Here is a 27,125-nt window from a genome sequence, read left to right on the forward strand (position 1 = left end):
AATCAATGAGCACTAAAGTTATTATATGGGGGAAAACTGATTAAAGAGGAGGAATCCTGCTTACAACAGAACAGTGTTAATTAATGTAAAATTATGGACTCATTAAAAAACAGCTGTTGGAAGTGTGCGTGTGTGTGTGTGTGTGTGTGTGTGTGTGTGTGTGTGTGTGTGTGTAACCTATCGCCCAAAAATTGTTAACTTGTAAATATAAAACCTATCTAGTACTATATGTCATAGAAGTATGAACCGACTCCAGGCCATTTTCCTTCCTTCATGCCCAGCATACCTACATTTTACATGTCACCACACTTTTATACCAAACAGTTTTTCTGCTCATTGCCACTTCATAGAACTTCACAAAGGTTCTCCTGCATACCTTGCCAGACCAGAGCTCCTCGAAGATAGGGTACTGCGGAAACATGGCTTAGCCACAATCTGGGATATTGTTTCCAAAAAGAATTTTCACTCTGCAGTTAAGTGTGTGTTGATTTGAACTGCTATTTAACCTGGAAGGTAGGAGATGAGGTTCTGGAGGCAGTAAAGCTGTGAGGGCGGATCGTGAGTCATGATTCGATAGTGCAGTCAGTACAGCACTTGCTTGTGAAAGGCAAAGGCGCCAAGCTGGAGGCCCAGTCGGGCACACAGTTTCAATCTGCCAGGTAATTTCATATCAGCACACACTGCACTGCAAAGTCAAAATTCATTCTGGAAACAACATCCTAGGCTGTGGGTAAGGCATATATCTGCAGTACCCTTTCTTCTGGGAGTGCTGGTTTGACAAGGTAAGTGGAGGAACTTCTGTGAAGTTTGGAATGTAGGAGATGAGAAGGTGCTGGTGAAAGTGAAGCTGCGAGGTCAGGCTGTGACTTTTGCTTGGATAGCACACAGTTGGAATCTGCCAGGAAGTTCCAAAATAGTCCATGTTAGTCTCCATTCATATATTTGGGAGAGGATAGCTTGAGACAACCAAAATATATAAGCAGATTGCCACATGGAATGTAAGAACTCTATTAGAATATGGAAAATTAGGAAATTTAAAACTGGACATGGATAAAATGGAAATACATATAACTGTAATTTCTAAGACAAAATGGCCAGGCTGTGTACGTTCTGGAGACTACAAAGTTGTAGATACAGGTACAACTCAGGAGAGTCACTATAATGATAAAACGGAGGTTGAATATTGAAGATACATACAATTTCAAGCAAAAATAATCCTAATGAGATTAAAAATTAAACTGCAGTGTAATGTCATAATGCAAGTGCATATGCTAACTTACACTGAGGTGTATGAAGAAACAGAAAAGATTTACGACAAGTTGATTGATTCGACAGGCAAATAAAAAGGGAAGACAAACTCATTGCCACATATAACTACATTCACATCCACATACATACTCTACAAGGCATCACACACTACACGGCGGAGGGTACCTAGCACCACTACTAGTCATTTCCTTTCCCGTTCTATTTGCAAATGGAGTGGGGGAAAAATGGCTACCCATATCAAAACGACTGTTTATGTGCTTCTATACAAGCCCTAATTTCTCTTTATCTTTGTGGTCCTTAGGCAAAACATATTTTGGCAGCATTAGAATTGTTAACCTCCAAATGCCAGTTTTCAAAACCTCTCAATATTGCTTTGCAAAAAGACTCTCTTCCCTCCAGGGATTCCCATTTAAGTTCACAGAATATTTCCATAATACTCACAAATTGATCAAATCTACCAATAACAACTTTAGCAGCATGCCTCTGAACTGTTTATCTGTCTCTCCATAATCTGACCTGATAGGAATCACAAACACTTGAGTAGTACCTACATCTACATGATTACTCTGCAATTCACATTCAAGTGCTTGGCAGAGGGTTTATTCAACCACAATCATACTATCTCCCAACCATTCCACTCCCGAACAGCGTGCAGGAAAAACGAACACCTAAACCTTTCTGTTCGAGCTCTGATTTCTCTTATTTTATTTTGATGATCATTCCTACCTATGTAGGTTGGGCTCAACAGAATATTTTCACATTCGGAAGAGAAAGTTGGTGACTGAAATTTCGTAAATAGATCTCGCCGCGACAAAAAACGTCTTTGCTTTAATGATTTCCATCCCAACTCGCGTATCATATCTGCCACACTCTCTTCCCTATTAAGTGATAATACAAAACGAGCTGCCCTTTTTTGCACCCTTTCGATGTCCTCCGTCAATCCCACCTGGTAAGGATCCCACACCACGCAGCAATATTCTAACAGAGGACGAACGAGTCTAGTGTAAGCTGTCTCTTTAGTGGACTTGTTGCATCTTCTAAGTGTCCTGCCAATGAAATGCAACCTTTGGCTCGCCTTCCCCACAATATTATCTATGTGGTCTTTCCAACTGAAGTTGTTCGTAATTTTAACACCCAGGTACTTAGTTGAATTGACAGCCTTGAGAATTGTACTATTTATCGAGTAATTGAATGCCGATGGATTTCTTTTGGAACACATGTGGATCACCTCACACTTTTCGTTATTTAGTGTCAACTGCCACCTGCCACACCATACAGCCATCTTTTCTAAATTGCTTTGCAACTGATACTGGTCTTTGGATGACCTTACTAGACGGTAAATTACAGCATCATCTGCGAACAACCTAAGAGAACTGCTCAGATTGTCACCCAGGTCATTTATATAGATCAGGAACAGCAGAGGACCCAGGACACTTCCCTGGGGAACACCTGATATCACTTCAGTTTTACTCGATGATTTGCCGTCTATTACTATGAACTGCGACCTCCCTGACAGGATATCACAAATCCAGTCGCACAACTGAGATGATACCCCATAGGCCTGCAGCTTGATTAGAAGTCGCTTGTGAGGAACGGTGTCAAAAGCTTTCCGGAAATCTAGAAATACGAAATCAACTTGAGATCCCCTGTTGATAGCGGCCATTACTTCGTGCGAATAAAGAGCTAGCTGCATTGCACAAGAAGGATGTTTTCTGAAACCATGCTGATTATGTATCAACAGATCGTTCCCTTCGTGGTGATTCATAATGTTTGAGTACAGTATATGCTCCAAAACCCTACTGCAAACCGACGTCAATGATATACGTCTGTAGTTCGATGGATTACTCCTACTACACTCCTTCAACACTGGTGCGACCTGCGCAATTTTCCAATCTGTAGGTACAGATCTATCGGTGAGCAAGCAGTTGTATATGATTGCTAAGTAGGGAGCTATTTTATCAGCATAATGTGAAAAGAATCTAATCGGTATACAATCTGGACCTGAAGACTTGCCCGTATCAAGCGATTTGAGTTGCTTCGCACCCCCTAAGGTATCTACTTCGAAGAAACTCGAGCTAGCAGCTGTTCGTGTTTCAAATTCTGGAATACTCCATTTGTCTTCCCTGGTGAAGGAATTTCAGAAAACTGCGTTCAATAACTCCGCTTTAGCAGCACAGTCGTCGGTAACAGTACCATCGGCACTGCGCAGCGGAGGTATTGACTGCGTCTTGCCATTTGTGTACTTTAGATATGACCAGAATTTCTTCGGATTTTCTACCAAATTTCGAGACAATGTTTCGTTGTGGAACCTATTAAAGGCATCTCGCGTTGAAGTCCGTGCCCAATTACGCGCATCTGTAAATTTTAGCCAATCTTCGGGATTTCGCGTGCTTTTTCCGTTGCCTCTGCAACAGCGTTCGGACCTGTTTTGTGTACCATGGGGGATCAGTTCCATCTCTTACCAATTTATGAGGTATGAATCTCTCAATTGCTGTTGCTACTATATCTTTGAATTTGAGCCACATCTCGTCTACATTTGCATAGTCAGTTCGGAAGGAATGGAGATTGTCTCTTAGGAAGGCTTCTAGTGACACTTTATCTGCTTTTTTAAATAAAATTATTTTTCGTTTGTTTCTGGTGGATTTGGAAGAAACGGTACTGAGCCTATCTACAACGACCTTGTGATCACTAATCCCTGTATCAGTCATGATGCTCTCTATTAGCTCTGGTTGTTTGTGGCTAAGAGGCCAAGTGTGTTTTCGCAACCATTTACAATTCGCGTGGGTTCGTGGACTAACTGCTCGAAATAATTTTCGGAGAATGGGTCACAATGGTGTCGTACAAGTTGTCTCCTTTATGCAGGAGGCCCACTTTCCTCAAATTCTTCTAACAAACCAAAGTTGACCAATGGCCTTCCCTACTACCGACCTTAAACACTTGTTCCATTTCGGATTGCTTTGTAATGTTACGCCTAGGTTTTTAATCAACATGACTGTCAAGCAGCAGACCATTAATAACATATTCGAACATTAGAGGATTGTTTTCCTTATCCATATGCATTAACTTAACATTTAGAGCAATCTGCATTCATCACACCAAATAGAAATTCTTTTTAAGTCATCCTGTATCCTCCTACAGTAACTCGATGACAACACTTACTCATATACTACAGTGTAATCAACAAACAGTTGCAGATTGCAGCTCATTCTGTCCATCAGATCATTTATGCACATAGAGTACAAAAACAGCCATATCACATTCCCTGGGGAATTCTTGATGATATACTACCAATACCAGACTACCACTGTCAGTAAAAGAAGAGAAGACATAAGTGAGACCATTTGGCATGTGAAAAAGAAAAAAGAGGGATGACTGATTAGTAGATTATCAATTAATATCCAAGACGAATGTATGCAGGGTAACCACAAGATAGTGAATGAATATATCAAATCAATTACTTATAGGGTGGGGCAAATAAAAGCGGCCCAGAGAACATAGTTCAAGGGTACAAAGAAACACAGCAGAGAAAAGGAAGTACAGTACTTACCAGACTATAGCAGATGTTGAAAATGACCACCATTCATCTCTTGACACTTTTGGCCCTGGTCAGCAAGTGTCTGAAGGCAGATCGAAGCTGGACTGCTGGAATTGCAATCTTATCTAAAATGTTCTGCCGCAGTTCTCGAAGACTATGAGTAGACTTGAGGGCTCCCAACACAAAGTAATCGCAGTGACAGATCAGGTGACCTGAGTCGCCAGGTAGGGCTGCAACCAGACTGACCTCTACTAACAACTGTGTCAGATGTGAAGATGGTGTAAATGTACACCATGGTTCGGCTGGCTGTATCAGCAGTTGCTGCTTTCTGTTGGAAGTAACTGTAGGTCTCTTTCTCCTCCATTAATGCTATAGCAAATAGTTTTAAAATGTTGGCAATGTAATGCACCAAAGTCAGCGTCTGATGAAAGAAGACGCGACCAATAATGCGGCATGCAGACACTGCAAACCAAGCCCCAATCTTCTGATCATGCAATGGTGTTTCATGGGAGTTATGCAGTTTCTCTGCTGCCGTGACAGGCATCTGGTTGATTTGGTAGGAGTCAGAAGCAGTTTGTAGTGAACTGCAGCCACATTTTCTGGTGTGCAAGAACATTTCGGAATTGTTTTTGACTTGTTCAAAATAGATCCTATCACACACCATTTTCAGGTTAAGCACTGCATGGCACTCTTTGCTGGCACTTTGACACCATTAAACTTCTCCCCCTGAGAACAACACTGTTCGCTTTGCATTGCTCCACTCACACTGACACAGCCCACATTACACTCTGAATTGGTGTGGATCATGTGGCGGACATACAAGTGGTATGTGCGTCACAGGGTGTGGTAATACGCATACATTCACATCCAATCATTTCCACTCTTTCAGGCCACTTTTATTTACCTCATCCTGTATTAGTCAAACAATGATTTAACAATCAAATTAAAAACAGCAGAAGCTACACTGGACCTGACACACAACAACATAGTTCTATAAGAATGCAATTTTAAGTTTAAAAAGCTAAAAATGAAATCTCTATTTAAGTGGAACACAGAAGAGCTAAATGAGGAAGAAGTTATTTTGCTGTTCAAAGCCCAAACAAATACAATGAAAAATAAAGCTCCGGAGAATATTCATGATAAATGGGAAATAAAAACTGAAGTGTATACAGTAGCTAAAAAGTATTGGCTAGGAGAAAAATCAGCAGCAACTAACTGATAACTACAAACATCGTAGAAAAAATAGAATAATGAAGACAGTTGAAGGAAAGACCAAATTAATTCTGGGAGGAACTGGGGGTTCTTAACTGTAAGATTCCCGGAAAGTATACGGTCATCCTGTGCTGGGATTGTAATGTAGGAATCAGTAAGGAGAGAAAATTCCAAAACACTGTGGGCAGTATCCTGTTCACTGTGGAATAAACTGAAATGAGGAGAGCCTCATAGAAATTTGCAAGGATATAATGTAATCCTTGCCTTCAAAAACCTGCCCATGAAACAAAAAACCAAACCCAAACCTTGCTGAATTCTATGTGCTGGCTACCATCAGGCTGGTCAGTTTTAAATCTCTTTCTATTTAAAACTTTTGCTGTCAGTACTCGTGCTCTAATTTCTGGTGGCATACATGCAAGGTAGGGTCACTACCTCAGCGAAAATACTATTTGTTCTGGTAAAGAATGTTGACAGACAAAGTTTTCCTGGACAGCATCTGGGCAACCAGTGAGGTGATTATGGGAAGAATAATGTGCTGACTGCAGGATGTGACCAGAAGCAACGGTCAAGAGACATTAGTTCTCTCTGGCTGCGGCTTTCAGCTTGGCAGGACATCTTGTACTCTCCTCTCTCTCCTAATGGTCTTTGGATTCTGTTCCTTTGCTGACTGACATCTACCATGACAATTCTAACTGGCTGGTGGCCTGTTCAACTCCAGAGGAGGCCCAAATCTACTCCATACTCATATCTTGTCTATTAAACTTTCTGACTCATTTCCAACTCCTTTGGATACCTACTGCTCTGATATCAATCCTAGACACCACTCAGCACCTGTAGAAAACTGAACATCTGTACAGGAACTGGCAATTCCTGCACAATAACAGGCGACATGTCGTAACGATGTCTTCCTTGAGCTGCAGTCTTCAATTTTCTATTCAATGGGGGCTAAAATTTTTCTAAGTTTAATTAATAACAATTATATCTTAATGCCCATGATTATACACTTAGCCATTTTCAATTTACAACCCTCGGTACATCCTTTCTGAGGCTTTTTCCTTGTTGAAAGCTGGTTGTTGATTCACTGTTGGCTTGCTAGGCCTATCACAGCTTCACCGGAGCCCCGTTATCCACCTAACAGAGTGGAGGAGACTGTGGAAGTACGAGTTGCATGAAAGTGGGAAATGAAAGGACACATTGGTTCCAGCAAACAAGTGATGTGAAACAGGACGGTGCATTCACTTCTCCTCTTCATTGTGGTCTTGGGTGAGATAATGACTAAGGTGGCAGAGAAAACTGGAGAAGACCAAATGAAAGCAATGGTATTCACAGGTGTCTTGATGATCTGGGAAAATCGGAACGATTAGATTCAGGAACAGCTGGGTGCTTGGCAGACAGTATGGAATGAAATTTTACGTACGCAACTGTGAGATCCTTGTTACAAATAGAAAGCAAGCTAATCCAACTAGTGAAATAAAGATTCGAGGTGAACAGCTGAAGAAGTTGGAAAGTGTCAAGCATTTGGGAAGTGCAACAGAGGAAAACTGAAAAAAAAGTAATATATAGAACTTACTACATCTCAATACTGACCTATGCATCTGAAATGTGGGAAATGAAGAAAAAAGATGTAAGCACATTAAAGGCACACAAAATAAAGTTCCTAAGAAGTAGGATAGGAGTAACAAGGAGAGATAGGGTGAGGAAAGAAAGGTTCAAGGGAAATAGTGAGAAAGGAACCCTTGCAAAGCAGGCTAGAAACATCAAGGCTAAGATGGTATGGGCTCTTAAAGGGAACGGAGAACAAGAGGATTCCCAAGAAGACACATGAAATGAAGATGCAAAGAGAAAGACCAAGGGCTAGATGTCTGAAAGATGTGGAGGAGTGTGTTGAAAAAAAAGAGGCTAGGACCGGACCAGAGTGAAAACAGAAATATTGTGGGGAAAACAGGACTAGATTGTGAGGCTTATGTTACAAACAGACTCAGCCTGGGTCTAGAAACTGCTCATGATGGTGGTGGTGGTGGTGGTGGTGTAAGATGCCATCAGGCTGCATTTCTATAAGCTGGCTGGTTTTGTCTGAACATTTTGTACACCAGGAGAAATTCAATTTCATAATTTACTTACTAACAACATATTTTTGAGATTTCTCAAATTTTTTGGCATTAGATGTATCAATACATACCTCTGTCAACTAATAAGAATTTTTCATCTATGATTAAATGTAATATTTAAATATTCACCTTCATACACTCTTTTTATAGTTAAGGCTGCCTTGAAATAAGCACAAGCTGCAGGACTAGTTTTCCACTCACCAGAAGAGCATGTTGCCACGGATTGTAATTGCTGTGGTTGGTAGAATTGGCTTCTCCATCATGATTTGTTCCAAAATTTGCTGTGCTACCAGTGTCCTCAGGAACATTACAGTGCTGTGATGAAGGAGTCCAAACTGCTCTTGGTGCAGCATTATTGCTTCCTAAATATGTTTTAAGCTTTTTACTATACAGGACCATAAATAGTTCAAATGTTGTTATTTTAAACAGTTAATTTAGGGCTCAGAAATATAACAAGGAACTAATAAACTCATCAACAAAGAATAGTGCATGATTTTATCATTCAATCAAAGCCACAAGAAATATATTACGTAATATTTAGAATTACTTCAAGCAAAATACAACAATGTGTGTCACAATGTGAGACAGTAAGAGAAAGAGAGGGAGACAGAGGGGAGGGGGATGAATAAATACACTGAAAGGCTGGGAAAACTGGACGGAGTCGATTAGTCAAACCTACAGCATTTTGCAATTCCAACAAAAAAAATATTGGCGGCACTAATGTTCATTTTGTGCAACTGTTTCAGCGTCATGATCAGCCCCATCTTAATGCGGCTGTTAGGCATGTTAACATGGGGCTGGAGGGGGCACTGATGGCAGAGGGCGTGGGTCACATTTCAGTGGTGACAATCGAGTCTATCAGTAGATCAGGTTTCACTAGGCATGGCCTGCACCTCAACAGATATGGGGAGGGGAGGCTGGCAAAGATTATAGGTGACAGTTTAGTGGGTGGTGGTGGGAGCACTCATGGAAAAATTCCTGTAGCAGTTGGTGTTAGAGCTGCACCTTTTTTTAGATTGAAGTCAGCTGATATAAAGGAAGTCCCTCTAACTAAGGGCTCACCTACAGAGGATGTCATGTTTCCAAGTAGAGAAGGAATTAGTATATTTCATCAGAATATAAGGTGTGTTAGAGATAAAGTTAGTGAACTGCTTATAGACGTTGACTCTGAAATTATTGGTATGTCGGACCACCACTTAAATAATATGACAATTCAGAGACTTTCTTTACCAGGAGACAGATTAGTTGGCTATTTTTCAAGGAGTTCCTTGCGGGGTGGGGGAGTGGCTATGTATGTAAAATACAGTATTCCGTTGGAGTCCATAGACTTATCATAACACTGCGCAGAACAGATATTTGAATGTTGTGCAGGGACAGTTGAATTTAGTGAAACTAAACTTCTAATTGTTATAAACAAGTCCCCTAACACTGACTTCAGAGCATTTCTACTCAAGCTAGAGAGGGTTCTTTATTCACTTTTCAGGAAGTACCAGAAATTAATTATATGTTGTGACTTCAATATAAATTTTGTATATGACGGTGCAAGAAAAAGTATGTTGGTAGATATCCTAAATTCATATGATCTGATGCAGACTGTGTTTCTTTCAACTAGGGTGCAGGGAACAGTAGCACAGCCATAGAGAATATTTTTATTCATTCTTCATTACTAGACGGGCATTCTGTTGGTAAAAGGGTGAATGGCCTTTCAGACCATGATGCACAAATTTTAACACTAAAATGCTTTTGTACTCAAACAAATGTCACATATAATTACAAACTATGTAGGAAAGTTAATCCAACAGCAAAAGAGTTTTTTAAATCTCGTCAAGGAACAAGAGTGGCAGGATACTTATGGTGCCGATAACATAGATGACAAATATAATGCTTTCCTTAACACATTTCTCATGCTCTTTGAGAGTTTGCTAAACGGGGTACTAGCAGTAATAGGCTGCCCGGGTTGCTGACTAGTGGGATAACAATATCATGTCGAATAAAGCGTGAATTATATCAAAATGTTAGAAGTAGTCACAATCGAGCTACAGTAGCCCATTACAAACAGTATTGTAAGGTGCTTAAAATGTTATTCACAGGATAAAATTGAAACTATATGGTTAGTTGTGAAGGACGTGTCTGGTCAGCAGCACAAGGTAGACATTATAGTCAGTTCATAGTAAAAATATATCTGTTACTGATAAATCAGATATATGTACAGTATTTAACAATCATTTTCTGAGCATTGCTGGTGAATTAAATAAAAATTTAGTTTCTACAGGGAAACAAATGCCTTGGCAAATGCCTTTCCGAGACTGATGTCTGAAATACTCCTCTGTGATACAGACAAGGGGGAAATTGAATCAATAATTAAATCACTGAAGACTAAGGAGTCTCATGGATATGGTGGAGTGCCCAGCAGAATATTAAAGTACTGTGCTGCACATGTTAGCCCTGTATTTAGCCATATTTGTAATTTTTTCTTTAGGAATGGTCAGTTTCCTGAACAACTAAAGTACTCAGTAGTAAAGATGCTTTATAAAAAGGGAGAAAAGGGTAATGTAGACAATTTTAGACCTATTTCTATACCATCAGTGTTTGCTACCAAGTTATTGAAATGGCTGTGCATGTAAGGATAAATGATCATTTTATATCACACGATTTGCTATCAAATTTAGAAGTTGTTTAACAATTGAAAATACTATATTCTCTTTTCTTTGTGAGGTACTGGATGGGTTAAACAAAAGGTTTCGAATGCTAGATATATTTTTTGATTTAACTAAGGCATTTGATTGTGTTGATCACAAAATATTGCCCCAGAAGTTGGACCATTACGGAATACGGGGAGTAAATTGGTTCACTTCTTACTTTAGCAACAGACAGCAAAAGTTCATTATTCACAATGTTGAGAATGGCTGTAATGTGGGGTCTGACTGGTGTACAGTTAAGTGGGGGTGCCCCAGGGATCAGTGTTGGGGCCACTCCTGTTCCTTATTTATATAAATGATATGCCCTCTAGTAGTACGGCTAACTAAAATATTTCTGTTTGCTGATGACACTAGTTTGGCAGTAAAGGATGTTGTGTGCAACATCGGCCAGGTTTCTAATAGTGCAGTTCATGACCTAAGTTCATGGCTTGTAGAAAATAAACTAATGCTAAATCACAGTAAGACTCTGTTTTTACCGTTTCCAACACACAATCCAACAAAATCTGACATTTTAATTTCACAGAATGGGATATGATTAGTGAAACTGAACAGTTCAAATTTCTAGGTGTTCAGATTGATGATAAACTGTCGTGGAAAGCCCACATTCAGGATCTTGTTCTAACATTTAATGCTGCTATTTTTACTTTTAGAATGGTATCTGAAGAGTAATCTTTCAACATGAAAATTAGTCTAGTTTGCTTATTTTCTTTCGCTTATGTCACATGGTATTATATTTTGCGGTAATTCTTCCCATTCTAAAACGATATTTTTGGATCAGAAACGGACGGTTCGGCCAATCAGTGGTGTTAAGTTCAGCAACCTCTTGTTGACTCCTGTTCACGAGTCTGGGTATTTTGACAGTGGGCTCTCATTATTTCCTTACTGTCGTTTCTTGTTAACAATATTAGCTTATTCCCAAGAATAAGCAGCTTTCACTCAGTTAATACTCGGCAGAAATCAAACCTGTATTTGGATCGGACTTCCTTAACTCCTGTGCAGAAAGGTGTGCAGTATACTGCTGCATCCATTTTCAATAAGCTACCACTTGCACTCAAAAATCTTAGCAGTAATCCACACACTTTCAAATCAAAATTGAAGAGTTTCCTCATGGGTCACTCCTTCTATTCTGTCGAGGAGTTCCTTGAAAAATTAGGGGTTCATAAACATTTTATTTTTGTCTGTTACTACTTTTATGTTGTAATTTCATGTACTGACATGTTCCATGATCTTTGAGATTTGATTCTCAATTTGGTCCTACGGATGTGCAAATAAAAAAAAAATAATAAATTTGGTTTAGCTTACAGAGGTTGAACAAAAATATAGAAACACCACAAGAATTGCATGCTTAAACATAAATGCAGGTTCTAGCCATGTCTGCATGTTGCACTGTCTTATTTGACCAAGAACGGTACCTGCACAATGTCCGCAATATATTGCAAATGTGGTCAGAACAGTATCCTGTGTCATCGCGAGTGCACTATGTGGAGTTAAGTGAATTTGAACATAGCCAAAATACTGGTGCTTGTATAGTAGGTGCTTCCGTAATGAAGGTAGCCAAAGTGTTTGGTGTTTCAAGGTGCTCTGTATCAAAGATTTATACTACATACAGCAAAAGCGGTTAATATCATCCACTAAGTCATAATGCAGACAAAAAGAGTGTGTTGAGTGATTGTGACAGATGGTCACTGAAGAAGATTATGACAATGAATAAGAATGACAGCTCCAAAATTCACTGCAGAACTGAATGTCACACCCATGAACCCCGTGAGCACCAAATCTGGATGAAAGGAGCTCCATAAATAGGGAATTGCACAGTGAGCTCGAAGTCCAAAACTGCTCAACACTGATTCAAATGTCTGTAGCAGGACAACATAGTGCCGAAGCTGTAAAACTTGGACTATGGAGCAACGGAAGAAAGCCACTTGAGCATATGAGTCTGGTTGGACACTATTTTCAATGTGTGGCTAAGTTTACGTCCCAAGAGTGAAACATGATTGAGGTTCAGTGATGATTTGGGCAGCCATGTCGTAGTATTCCATTAGCCCCACAGGTAATCTGCTACATTGCATTATGGCCAAGAATTATATGACCATTTTAACTGATCAGGCCCATCCTATGGTACAATGTTTGTTCCTCAATGGTGAGGCTGTGTTCTAAGATGAGAGGGCCCCTGTACACACAGCTCTCATTGTCCAGGACTGGTTTTGAGTACCAGGATGAAGTATCACATCTCCTCTGGCCAACAGTCACCAGATTTCAATACAATTGAGCCTTCGTGGTCTACTTTTGAGAGATGGGGGCATGACTGCTATCTACCTCAATCATGGTTATCTCAACTTGCCACTATTTTGTGGGACAAATGGTACACGATTCCCTTGAAAATCATACAGGATCTGTATTTATCCATTCCAAGAAGACTGGAAACTGTTTTGAATGGCAAAGGACTTGCTGCACCAAATTGGGCATGGTAATGTGTTACGTCTTTTGTGTTTCCATGTTTTCATTCACCAGCTGTAGTTAGCTAATGTACATCAGCAAATTTTCTAATTTACTTCAGAAATGGCATTACATAAAATATGAACATCAATTGTCTGTCTTCAGTACATTGCAGTACTTTTATTTCAGTGTTCTGCCCATTAGGCAGATCACTCTATAACATGGGCTCTCCATCAATTTTTGACTTCTGTTCTTCTTTTAGTCATTACATAGCTGTTTTGCACTTTCGCCTATCTATCAACCTCTATCTTTTGCTTCCTCTTTTCTTTTTCATTTCACCATTTGTTCCAAGGTGTCTTCAGTAAGCACTGACTACTACTTAGGCAATGTCCTAACCACATCTTTTCTCTTTAAAATTGCCTGTAATATTTGTCTTTTCTCACTGACCAGTCTTAATACTTCTTCATTCTTAATTCTTTCTGTCCAATTTATCTTCTCCATCCTCATCAACATCCACATCTCAAAGGCTGTGATGTCTGCAGTACAAGCAACACAAAATTAAACATTTCAATTACTTGCCTTTGACTCTATCCTGCAGATTGTGACTCATATCCCCCTCATATGTATATAACTTCAGTTATGCATGCAATCAATCCTGTGCTCCATGGGTCATTCATTTCCTTCTGCAAAAGCACAACCAAGACCAGTCTCTTACAACAAGTCACTATATCTATATCTACACAGATACCCTGCAAGCCACAATACAGTGCTTGGTGGAGGGTGTCCTGTACCCACTATTTGTCATTTCCTTTTCCATTCCACTCGCAAACAGCGTGAGGGAAAAGCTACTGTCTATATGCTCTGTATGAGCCCTAATTCCTCATATCTTATCTTCATGGCCCTTACGCGCAATGTATGTTGGCGGCAGTAGCATCGTCCGGCAGTCAGCTTCAAATGTCAGTTCCTCTTGCTAACAAACTGGAGGTGGGACTACGTGTTGAAGTAGATGTAACACATACCACCTGTACTGCAATTACTGTGCAGCATTCAAAGTGGGTATGTCAAGTCCAGACACTTCAATGACAAACTATCAAACCGTGACACTTGCCTTGCCACCCCAACCATCGCATTCTTTTCCCTCTGCAGGAATTCCAACCACGTGATGTCTGACCTGAAGGAGGCCTCCAAGTTGAATGAGACTGGAAATACTCCCCTCCCACTCCTCCCCCTCCTCCTCCCCTTGCTCCTGCACCTACCCACACCTCACACCTCACACCCACCCCCAGCTCTCCCCCAACCCCCACTTCACGCCAATGCATCCCCACCTCCCATCTCTCACCCCTCACCCAACTGTATGCACGGAATGCTTCTGAATTCTTCCCTGTTGATATGCAGCAGTTCTTTCTCATCTCGTCTAAGATTGTGTTCCATCTCTGTTCATGTTAAACTCTTTATATCTCTGTTCATGTTAAACTCTTTATCTGCTGTTTGTGTTTATAAAAGGTGCAGCAACCAGAAATAATGTACCATAGGAACAATCTAAAAAACAGACACATATAGCAAACAAATCACTCACACTATAAAGTAGTTTTATTGTTGTCACCACAGAAGAATGATGCACTACGATAATTATTAGGCAATGAAGCTTCCACGTGTAAGAATACTAGGTTTCGTACAGTGCATCGCAATTTGGCTGGTGTGTTATTGTATCTTCTCCTGTCTCAGACAAGAAGAATTGATTTAGGTACCAGCCTATCCAAATTAAGTATGAAGATCTCTGTACTATCAGTGTGATATTGAGATGTGAAAGTTTGCTACATTGTGTCATATTACTTCCACAAATGGTAACTGTGAGACCCTTAAACGTGAAATTGGAGTTGGCTTTGTGTTAGTTATTTACATGTTTCATAGGTCATGATGCCGAATGAGTCAGTTTACAAGATATGTATGCTTGATTAATGTTAACATTAATGAACACATTATTTTTCAGTCCTGCTCATGCCACAACACTCAAAAACTAGTGAGAGTGGGTGCTGTGCAGCATGAAAACATTGAGGAAAAAGTCTTCATAAAAGTAGAGCTAACTGAAGAACAGTTTGTTACAGAAGACTTGTTACTAATCGGTACACCTTTGTCTGTATTCATAATCTCTCTGCAGTTGGCAAGAATGGTGGGCAAAAACCACAGCAGCAACAATAATGATCAGAAAAACAAACAAGTCTCTTTACAAGATCGCCATTGATACATCTGCACTGTCACTGTTATTCTTAGTGAGTGACTGCCAAGTGTCATATAATAGAGGTTCCTATTGTCCTTTTTAATCATTTTATTGCAAGTTACTGTGCTATGTTGTTGTTCCCTAAGTTCAGCAATGCACTGACTTCACACATACATGGCTGTTCTTGTGGCATACTCTGTACTTGTTCCAAAGTGGGAGTGATGTAAACTAGCTATCTGTTTCCCAAAAACTTTGTACCATGTCTGAAGTCTATCAGTTGTGTGTAACACATTCTTTGCAAAGATTTTCCTTTAACTGTATTCAGATCCAGTGAGTTACCATTATATTCACTGCTGAATAACCATATTATATTTGGAGATTTCTCTCACATATGCCTTCTGTATAAATTACATTATTTAAATTCTAGTCCTGGATGCTAAAGACTATCTTAGTGCCTGCTGATTCTCTCACGTAGACTGCAGAGATTTTTTTGTTTTATTTAATAGAATTTTTATGTTGTTCACAATTTGCAATAACTTCTAAGCTTTTCACACTAGTTGAGGCCATATAAGCATGGCCTTTTCTAAATGTACTTATGACCAAAAAGCGATTCTGGTAGCTATAGTCCAAGGTTTTTGTTAATCATGCCTTTTGCTTTCTTGTGAAGGTATTTCCATAGCACCGTTTATCACCTAACAAATATTTCTTTGTATCTAATTGAAAAGTGTCATAAATTTAGCTTTAAAATTTTTTAATGTAACAAAATATTTTCTGACAGATTTTCATCCTCTATTGCACTCCCTTAGGTGTTGAATTTCTGGAAACACACATTTTGTATTGCTAACCAAGAAGTCAAATTCCTTTCTGTAGTTCTTTAGTAATCATTTATCTTCAAAATAACTCCCACCCACTATTTTATCTCCTTAGTGGATGTATTTCCAAAAATAGTGAAACACAATTTTTTTATTTTTTGACTGAGAAACCAAATGCCAGTTTTCGTAGTTCTTGCTTCAAAATTCCCTTAGTAGCAACATGCTTTCAAAAAACCTTTCATCCCCTATTTCACCCCATTAGTAGTAGAATTTCAGACAATCCCTTATTATAAGACGCTACAGTAAAAGAGCCACACCCTCTCCAAACGTCAAGTTTCTATCCTTAGCAGTTTGGGCTGGACGATGATGAGTCAGTGAATCAGTTTGACCCTATTTGAACCCATTGTGATTGAATTTCCATAAAACAGTGACATGCGTAGGTTTTATGCAACTCAAACACACATGACCTCAATCTCTGGCTGTTGTGGCCTCAGCAGCCAGAGACTGCAGTTTGTGTGTGTGTGTGTGTGTGTGTGTGTGTGTGTGTGTGTGTGTGTGTGTGTTCTATCTCCAACAAAGGCCTTGTTGGTCAAAAGCTCATTTTCTGACAGTCTTTTTGTTGTGCCTATCTGCGACTCACCATTTTCGCTATATGATGAGTAGCAACTAACCTTTCCATAATATTGTTACATTCCATCCTGGATTTTCCATTGTTGAGAGAAGCCAAGTACAAATGTCCATAGATTTAGCTTCAAAAGTGGTTGCACAATGAAATATTTCCATAAAAACTTTCATCCCCCGTTTCACTCCCCATAGGGAATGAAATTCCAAAAACATTTAAACATGAGTTCTCTTATTTCTAAGTGAGAAGCCAAATTTAAACTTTCATAGATTTAGCTTTAAAAATACACTCCTGGAAATTGAAATAAGAACACCGTGAATTCATTGTCCCAGGAAGGGGAAACTTTATTGACACATTCCTGGGGTCAGATACATCACATGATCACACTGACAGAACCACAGGCACATAGACACAGGCAACAGAGCATGCACAATGTCGGCACTAGTACAGTGTATATCCACCTTTCGCAGCAATGCAGGCTGCTATTCTCCCATGGAGACGATCGTAGAGATGCTGAATGTAGTCCTGTGGAACGGCTTGCCATGCCATTTCCACCTGGCACCTCAGTTGGACCAGCGTTCGTGCTGGACGTGCAGACCGCGTGAGACGACGCTTCATCCAGTCCCAAACATGCTCAATGGGGGACAGATCCGGAGATCTTGCTGGCCAGGGTAGTTGACTTACACCTTCTAGAGCACGTTTAACAGCAAGTTCCCTTGCCGGTCTAGGAATGGTAGAACGATGGGTTCGATGACGGTTTGGATGTACCGTGCACTATTCAGTGTCCCCTCGACGATCACCAGTGGTGTACGGCCAGTGTAGGAGATCGCTCCCCACACCATGATGCCGGGTGTAGGCCCTGTGTGCCTCGGTCGTATGCAGTCCTGATTGTGGCGCTCACCTGCACGGCGCCAAACACGCATACGACCATCATTGGCACCAAGGCAGAAGCGACTCTCATCGCTGAAGACGACACGTCTCCATTCGTCCCTCCATTCACGCCTGTCGCGACACCACTGGAGGCGGGCTGCACGATGTTGGGGCGTGAGTGGAAGACGGCCTAACGGTGTGCGGGACCGTAGCCCAGCTTCATGGAGACGGTTGCAAATGGTCCTCGCCGATACCCCAGGAGCAACAGTGTCCCTAATTTGCTGGGAAGTGGCGGTGCGGTCCCCTACGGCACTGCGTAGGATCCTACGGTCTTGGCGTGCATCCGTGCGTCGCTGCGGTCCGGTCCCAGGTCGACGGGCACGTGCACCTTCCGCCGACCACTGGCGACAACATCGATGTACTGTGGAGACCTCACGCCCCACGTGTTGAGCAATTCGGCGGTACGTCCACCCGGCCTCCCGCATGCCCACTATACGCCCTCGCTCAAAGTCCGTCAACTGCACATACGGTTCACGTCCATGCTGTCGCGGCATGCTACCAGTGTTAAAGACTGCGATGGAGCTCCGTATGCCACGGCAAACTGGCTGACACTGACGGCGGCGGTGCATAAATGCTGCGTAGCTAGCGCCATTCGACGGCCAACACCGCGGTTCCTGGTGTGTCCGCTGTGCCGTGCGTGTGATCATTGCTTGTACAGCCCTCTCGCAGTGTCCGGAGCAAGTATGGTGGGTCTGACACACCGGTGTCAATGTGTTCTTTTTTCCATTTCCAGGAGTGTACTTTCATAATAAAATATTTTCATAAAAAAATCTCATCCCCTATTCCACATTCATAGGAGTTCAGTTTCCAGAAACACTGAAATATGTATTTTATTATTTGTAATCGTGAAGTTAAAAACCAATGTTCATAGATGTAGATTAAAAAGTACTTTAGTAGTTCTTTAATAATGACATATTTTCAAAAATATGTTTTCACCCATTATTTCATCCCCATATGATAAAATTTTGAAAAATGCTGAAACACATATTTAATTTATGTATGTTGGCCTGAAACTGCCAATAGAGGTACGCGACCATTATTATCAATATAGTTGACTGGATTTTAGGAAAGCTGAGTAGTCACAAAACAGACAGTTACTAGTTTTTTGGTTCGTTTATTCCAAATGACATGTTTGGCCTCTGCCCATCATCAGATTTCCATTTCGTAGCAAAAATGACTGACTGTTCGTTCCTTACTCATACATTAACACACCAAAAAGTATGACATACAATTTAAACTTGTAAAATGGGAATATTGCTTGGTAGAAGGACTAAGAAAAACTTCTCACAACCAACTTTCCCATTTTACAAGTTTAAATTATATTGTCACACCTTTTGGTGCATGCATATGTGAGCAATGAACAAACTCTCAAAGTTATTTTTGCTGTGAAATGGAAATCTGATGATGGGCAGAGCCCGGAACATATAATTTGGAATAAATGCACCAAAAGCCACTAGTACCGGTCTGTTTGCGAATACGCAGCTTTTCTAAAATCCAGTCAATTATACTTATTTCTTTATTTTTGACTGAGAAACCAAATACCAATTTTTGTAGATATAGCTTTAAAATTGCATTAATAGCGACATACTTTCATAAAACCTTTCATCCCCCATTTCACCCTCTTAGGAATAGAATTTCAGACAATCCTTTCTTAAATGATGCTTACAGTATAAGATCCACACCTTCTCCAAATGTCAAGTTTCAATCCTTAGCGGCTTGGGCTAGGCAATGATGAGTCAGTGAATCAGGCTGGTGCTATTTCACCCCTTAGGGGTTGAATTTCCAAAAACAGTGAAACACATTTTTTCACCTCTAACCAATAAGCAAACACCAATTTTCAAAGAGTTAGCTTTGAAAATGCTTTCACAATGAAGTAGTTTCATAAAACATTTCACTCCATTAGAGACTGAATTTCCAAAAACAGTGACATGCATATGGTTTATATCTAACAGAGATGCCAAATACAAAGTTTCACAGATTTAGCTTGAAAACTGCTTGCACAATGAAATATTTCCATAAAAGCTTTCATCCTGTGTTTCACCCCTATGGGGGTTAAATCTTTTTTGTTTCTGACTGAGAAAGCAAATCTAAAGTTTCATAGATTTAGCTTTAAAAATGCTTTCATAATAAAATACTTTTGTAAAATGTATTTCACCCCATTAGGGATTCAGTTTCTAGAAGCACTGAAAGACTTACTTTTTATTTGTAATTGAGAAGTGAGATACTGATGTCTATAGATGTAGCTTTAAAAATGCTTTACTAGTTCTTTAATAATGATATATTTTCAAAGAAAAGTTTTCACCTGCGTAAGGTTAAATTTCAAAAAATGCTGGAATACATATTTCTGACCAAGAAACCAAATACCAGTTTTCGTAGGTCCAGCTTCAAAATTATTTTAATAGTGACATACTTTCAAAGAGCCTTTCATCCACTGTTTCACCCCCTTAGGAGAGGTAGTTTGGACAATCCCTTCTTATAATATGCTAACAGTATATGAATACGGTGTCTGAAAGAACGTATACAATTGGTGATCTTGCAAGTTCTCGAAGAATGAAATACAATGAAATCCAGAACTTTGTAGCTACTTACAGGCATTGATAAATATCAACGGGGACAGTTGAAAATGTGTGCCCCAACCGGAACTCAAACCCAGGATCTCCTGCTTATATGGCAGAAGCTCTACCTGACTGAGCCTTCGAGGACAAAAGGATAGTGCGACTGCAGGACGACTTGTCTCTGGCTTGCTCCCCATGAGACCCTCATTTCCAACTTATTGTCCACACACTACATTTGTAGTGCCCCTGCCACGAGTAATGATTATAGTGGGCAGGGGCACTACAAATGTAGTGTTTGGACAACAAGTTGGAAATGTGGGTCTCACGGGGAATGTGCCAGAGAGAAGTCCCTGTAGTCACACTATCCTCTGTGTCCTCGCTGGCTCAGTCGGATAGAGCATCTGCCATTTTAGCAGGAGATCCTGGGTTCAAATCCCAGTAGGGGCACACATTTTCAACTGTCCCCGTTGATATTTATCAATGCCTGTAAGCAGCTACAGAGGTCTGGATTTCACTGTAATTTCATGCTAACAGAATAAGATCCACATCATCTCCCAATTTCAAGGTTCTATCCGTAACGGTCTGCGTTGGGTGATATGAGTCAGTCAGTCAGGACATTGCCTTTTATGTACAGAGATTTTCATATATACAGAGGTATTCATAATTTCCAAAGAGAAGTATGTAACTGATGTTGACTAAGACACATTCTTTGAAATTTTAAAGTTATCAGACAGAAAATACAGTGAGTAAGGTTATATACAACTTCTACAGAAACCAGATTAGTTACAAGAACTAAATGACATTAAAGGAGGACTTTGATAGTAACTTGTCTAAGTCCAACTGGATATGTCAAGAGAGATGCTCACAGTATAAATATACTTTTGGAATTGAAGACTCAGTTAACTATCTTACAGCATAAAGTTGTTAAGTATAAAATTGCAAGTGTTGATTCTTGATATACATTCTCCTACTAGAAGAAAACTGCAAAACAATTGATATACCTCAACTGTGCAAAAACTTGATGATTTACTGATAACGTTGGGATTGTATCAGCGACAGCAAAGGATTTGGGAGATCTTTTGAATGAAATGGCTGTGTTTTATTATTACAAGGCAAGGAGGTGCTAGGGAACTATTAGAAGGCAGAAGAGGCCCTCAATGACAGGGTCAAAATGCAATTAATTATGGTAAACAAAACAGAGAAAGAGAGAGAGAAGGAAGCAGTGTTATAATGGTGAACAAAAGAGGTAGACAATAGGAGGAGAGGAAAGGCTGAAGTCTAAACTGCACAGTTTTTGGTGGGACTAATTGAGTTAAATCCAAAGGATTGTGAATGAAGGATGTGCTTAAGGGACAGATCCTACCTTTCCAGAGGAGCTCATATTGAGGCACAGGTATGGATGCCAGAGCTGTTGAAGCCATTGGTTTTGTGATTTTGTGATCCCCAGTTTAGGCCAGAAGACAGTCTGCTGTCTACTGGGCGCAATGGTGAACTGAGTGTGGCACTTACAATGCTAATGGTGCCACTGAATCCTATACTGGATTCCATGGTTCAATCATGATAAAACTATAGTCCTGCAGAAATGCAACAGAGTGGAGTGATCTGTACCACAAGAGGTACGGCTAGAAACTGGAGTGCATTCAGTTTCTGCATGCAACTTAACTTGAAATGGCAGATGTGGGACAGCCACATCAATTTATTATCAAAGGATATGCCCAGAAAGCAGAAATATACACTACTTTGAGACACTGGATTCCTAGGAAAAGTTCTAGATCTGGGTAGGTCATGGGAGGATGACAAAAGTGGGTGATCCATTTTTTGCGGAAGAAAAATGAAAGCCACGGGTGTGCACGAAAGACAAGGATTCTTGGAGCTGACATTTGGTCATCACCAAGGATTGAGAGCTGTACCAAATGCAAAAGTCATTTACATAGAGGGCAGGAGTGACCGTTGGTCCCACATATTATGTAAGTCCAAAAATAGCTATAAGGAAAAGGGTGACTGAGCACATAACACTGCATTTGGGTGGAGCTGAGATGTATTCTGACTAACTATATGAATGATTGTTGTAACAGGAAATAGTTGATAAATATCAGCAAAGTGTCACAAATGCCCCAGCCATGGATTGTGGTCAAGATAACACAGTACCATATGATGTAGGTCAAAGATGTAGAGGTCTGTAGCAAAGGCTAGCAGTATTATCATTTCTAATCTGACCAGGTGCTCTGCTGCAGACTGGTCTTTCCAGGAAGCACACTGGTAGGTACATAAAAAACAACAACCTGAGGATCCAGTGCAGTCAACATACCACCATCCTCTCAAGTAATTTACATAGCACGTAAGTAAGGCTGGTTAGGTGGCAGCTATCAATGGAAGAAGCTGAGAAGATAATTTTTCTGATCTGTGTTCCGATGTTCAGCCAAAGGGGACAAAAAGTATAGGGGAAGACAGATTACAATATATTCAACAAAGAATCAAGGATGATGATTTTAAGTGATATTCTGAGATTGAGAGGTTGGCACAGGGGAGAAGCTCATGGTGAGATGCATCAAATGAGTCAGAAGACTGATGGCAAATAAAATGGTGAAACCATTTATTTGACAAATCACAGAATATGCTGCAGTAGGCAGATTGCTGCAAAATAAATAAAGAAATAAATAAAATAAAAAGACACTAACTTTTTTTATTTTCTCAACCCAATAAACAAATAAAGTGTCTACCTTCTTATATCTACATCACAGCTACTTTCACATCATAGCAACAGTGCTTTCTGACGATTACAGTAAGTCTTATTCAGTTATGCAGTACAACCCAGCATAATACCCAAAAGGATTACATTCAAATTTATTATTTCTGCCCCAAAACGCTATTTTACACTTTCCTATAATATCAAAAATAGGAATGAAAATGGGAAATACATATACTTACCAGAAGAGATTTTCCTCCAGATATTCTGTGAACTTGGACGAGCAGCAGATCCAGGCATACTTGAATCCAAAGACATATCTACAGCATCCCTAGAAAGATACAAAATAGCAGTTAGTTAATTTACAACTTTTATAAATAAGATTTGCAAATAAATTTTGTGATGTGAAGTGTGTCACACAGCCACTTGTTACATGTTGTGGTTGTGGTCTTCAGACCAAAATGGCTTTGATACAGCTCTCCATGGTATTCTGTCCTATGCAAGTCTCTTCATCTACTCATAACTACTGCAACATACATCCACTTGAATCTTTTTACTGTAGTCCAAACCTTGTTCTCTCTTTTCAGTTATTACCCAACATACTTTCCTCCACCATCAAAGTAATTGTTTCTTGATACCTAAAGTATGTGCCCTGTCAAACTACTTTTTCTACTCAAGATGTGCCATAAATTACTTTCTCCCCCAGTTCAATTCAGTGACTCTTCAATAATCATCCAGTCTACACATCTAATCTGCAGCATTCTTTTGTAGCACCATATTCAAAACAGCGCAATTTTCTTTTTATCTGTACAGCTTACTGTCCATGGTTTCCTTCCATGCAATGCTACACCCCAGACAAATACTTTCAGAAATTCTTTTCTTGCTATTGCTGGTCAGCATTTTATACACTTTCCACTTGAGCCAAAGTCAGTTATTTTGATACCCAAACAGACAAACGCTTCCATTATTTTTGGTGTGTCATTCCCTAACCTAGATTTCTCCATATCACCTGATTTAGTTTTTATATTCTCCATTACCTTGTGTTACTTGTGTCACTGTTCATTTTATAACATCTTTTCAACTCATTCTGTTTAATTGATCTTCCAAGTCCTTTACTGTCGGACAGAACTGTAATGCCATTGGAAAACCTCAGAATTTTTATGTATTCTCCCTGGACTTCATTTCCTTTCCCAAACTGGTTTCCTTTACTTCTTGTCCTTAACGAAAGATTGAATAACATTGGTGAAAGGCTATGACCCTGTCTCATAATTGCACTTTGTTTTCCATACGGTGTTTGTTCCTTTTATTTTATCCCTTCTGTTCCGGCATAACATCAAGCACCGGCATGTCTGCCTGGAACATTACAGCAGAGAGGGCTGTGAGATGACGTCAGTCAATAGCATGTGTGATACCACAACAGGAGCGGCCCCTATACAAAGAGAACATAAGCGCCACTCCGCCTAACCGCAGCCGCACCAGAAGACCAACTCTCATCCAAATGCTTTAGCCGGCACTAATGAACTGTTCACGTTCTCGGAAAATGTACTTAAAGAATTGCCAAGATAGCGGAGCTATTGCGCCCATACAAGCTAGTCAATGGGCCAGCCCAATGATTTTTCTCCCCAAAACTTCAGGTCACATTCATCTGTGTTGACTAAGTCTACAGTCAACCCACAAACTGTGGCTGAAATTTATCCACTGACACGCCCAGAGGATCTCATCGACAGATTAGGCACTGGTCGCTACTTTTAAAAAAATTGCTTAGCGCGATGTGTATTTTCAAATACCGCTTGGTGAAGAATCTCAAAAAGTGTGTGTAGTAAATACTCATTTGAGCTTGTTAAATATTTGCATTTGCCTTTTGGCGGTGCCTCTGCACCCGCCATTTTCCAATGGTATTTGGAACAGCTGACTGCTCAAGTGCCAAACTGTACAAACTATTTGGACGATATTTTCATAGCAGGTCGTACACCTGAAGATCATATTACAAATCTGATTGCTTTGTTTTGTGTGTTATCTGATGCATGGCTAAAGTGAAGACTGGACAAATGTGATTTTTTAAAACCTGAGTTGCAGTATCTTGCTCATGTCACAAACAGTCAAGGTGTACATCCTCTTCAGTCGCATTTGTTAGCCATACGAGATATGCCAGTTCCTCGCAATATCACAGAAATGCTGTCAGTCATAGGGAAAATGGACTATTATATTTGGTTCATACCGAATGCTGCACAAATCACATCGCTTACGTTACAATAATGTCCCCTTTGTTTGGACAGACGAGTGGCAAGTAGCTTCTCAAAAACTTAAAGATGCGTTGCACAGTGATCAATGCTTAGTTCACTTTGACCCTCACAGACCAGTTGTACTGCAAATTGTGCTTCCTCTTACAGAATCGGTGCAGTGCTTTTGCCCAGAATTGGCAATAAAGACAGGCCTACTGCTTCACATCAAAAGTGTTGTCCAAAGCTCAGTGCAACTATTCACAAACTTAGAAAGAGGCTTTGGCTATTGTGTATGGTGTCATCAAATTCCACCACTCTTTGTATGGCAGAAAATTCTACTTAGTAACAGATCACAAGCCTTTGCAGTCCTTGTTTCAACCAATGAAACCGGTTCCTACATGAACTGCCCAAAAATTGCAAAGATGGGCTTTGTTGTTGACTCAATACCAGTACAAGATTGTGCATCACCTGACAGCTCAACAGGGTAACACAGATGCACTTTCACGTCTTTCAATTGGTCCCGATACAGACTTCTGTTGCATCCTGTTGTCACATCGATGCTCAGGATTCTGAATTGATTCAATCTTTTCCGCTGAAGGAAAATTGCACAGGCCACAGAAGCTGATTCAGATTTGAGCATTTTGCTAACGTACATTTGCACATCTTGGCCTTGTTCCTTGCACAACATAAAGAACTCTGTAGTGCGCCGATACTTTGCATGTTGACACAACCTTGTTATACAGAAAGGAGTGATTCTTATTCAAAATGACAGTGGCAGTCACGTGTGTTGATTCCTAAAGCTTTGCAAAAAGAAGTGTGGCAGTTACTTCATCAAGGACACTGGGGGACTGTTCGTACGAAACAGTTAGCATGTCGACACTATACTTGGCAGGGTATGGGCACCTAAATGGAAGAAATGATGTCGCAGTGTCACACATGTAGGGAAAATCAGTCTAATCTGCCACAAAAATTCTCTGCCTGGCCTAAGTCGCAATCACCATGGCAACGTGTGCACGTGGACTTTGCAGGACCTTTTTGGATCACTCGTTGGTTGATTGTGGCTACTCATATAGCAAGTTTCCTTTTGCTTTGCCAATGAACTCGACAACGTCACATAGTGCAATTCAGGTGTTGTCCTCAAGTTTTTACCTTGAAGGTTTACCTGAAATCATAGTGCCAGACAACGGCTCTCAGTTCATGTCAAATGAATTCGAAACATTCTGTGAACGAAGTGGCATACAGCATCTAACAAGTGCACTGTTCCATTCACAGTGAAAACGGTGAAGCACAACGTTTTGTCAGAACCTTCAAGCAGCAGATGGCCAAACTTTACTCTGCACACACCAGGGATCAAGCATTGCAACTGTTTCTTATCTCCTATCATTCTCACCCACGAGATGGACCATCCCCAGCAGAACTGTTTCACGGCTGCTGCCACTGGACACTGCTCCACCTTCCTCAGCATCTGGCACCAAAGAAAGTTCAAAAGTATCGCTTAGCGCTGCATGATGTTGTCTTTTACAGGGTTTTTAGTGGCAGCAGACAGTGGGCATGAGACGATATCATCCACTGACTTGTTGCTTGCATGTATCTCGTTACAGGTCCAGACGGCTTCCAGTGTTGACATCACTATCAACTTCACCACTGTGCACAGTGATCCTTCTGTGTCTCTTCCCCCATATTCATGAATCCAGAGGACAGTGCAGCCACAGCAGTCACCAGAAGGTGCCATCACGACACCGTGGGACGACCCCATGGTGACGGAGCTGGACCCGCCCACACCACAGCTGTCAATGCTTTCCACATCTGGTTATTGGCCTC

The 27,125-nt window shown here is 40.4% G+C and overlaps 1 protein-coding gene across 4 annotated transcripts in view; it reads right to left on the reverse strand.

The window, feature by feature from the left end:
• Positions 1-27,125, reverse strand: part of LOC126175965 (pericentriolar material 1 protein-like) — a 405,228-nt gene that overhangs the window by 250,244 nt on the left and 127,859 nt on the right. For all 4 annotated transcript variants that reach the window (XM_049923056.1, XM_049923053.1, XM_049923054.1 and 1 more), the window contains 2 exons: positions 23,325-23,413; positions 8,326-8,486 (listed from right to left, as the gene is read on the reverse strand). In XM_049923056.1, the coding sequence (XP_049779013.1) occupies positions 8,326-8,486; positions 23,325-23,413 (250 nt within the window). The remainder of the gene's footprint in view (positions 1-8,325; positions 8,487-23,324; positions 23,414-27,125) is intronic.

Source organism: Schistocerca cancellata, chromosome 3, assembly GCF_023864275.1.
Source record: "Schistocerca cancellata isolate TAMUIC-IGC-003103 chromosome 3, iqSchCanc2.1, whole genome shotgun sequence".
Lineage (NCBI taxonomy): Eukaryota > Metazoa > Arthropoda > Insecta > Orthoptera > Acrididae > Schistocerca > Schistocerca cancellata.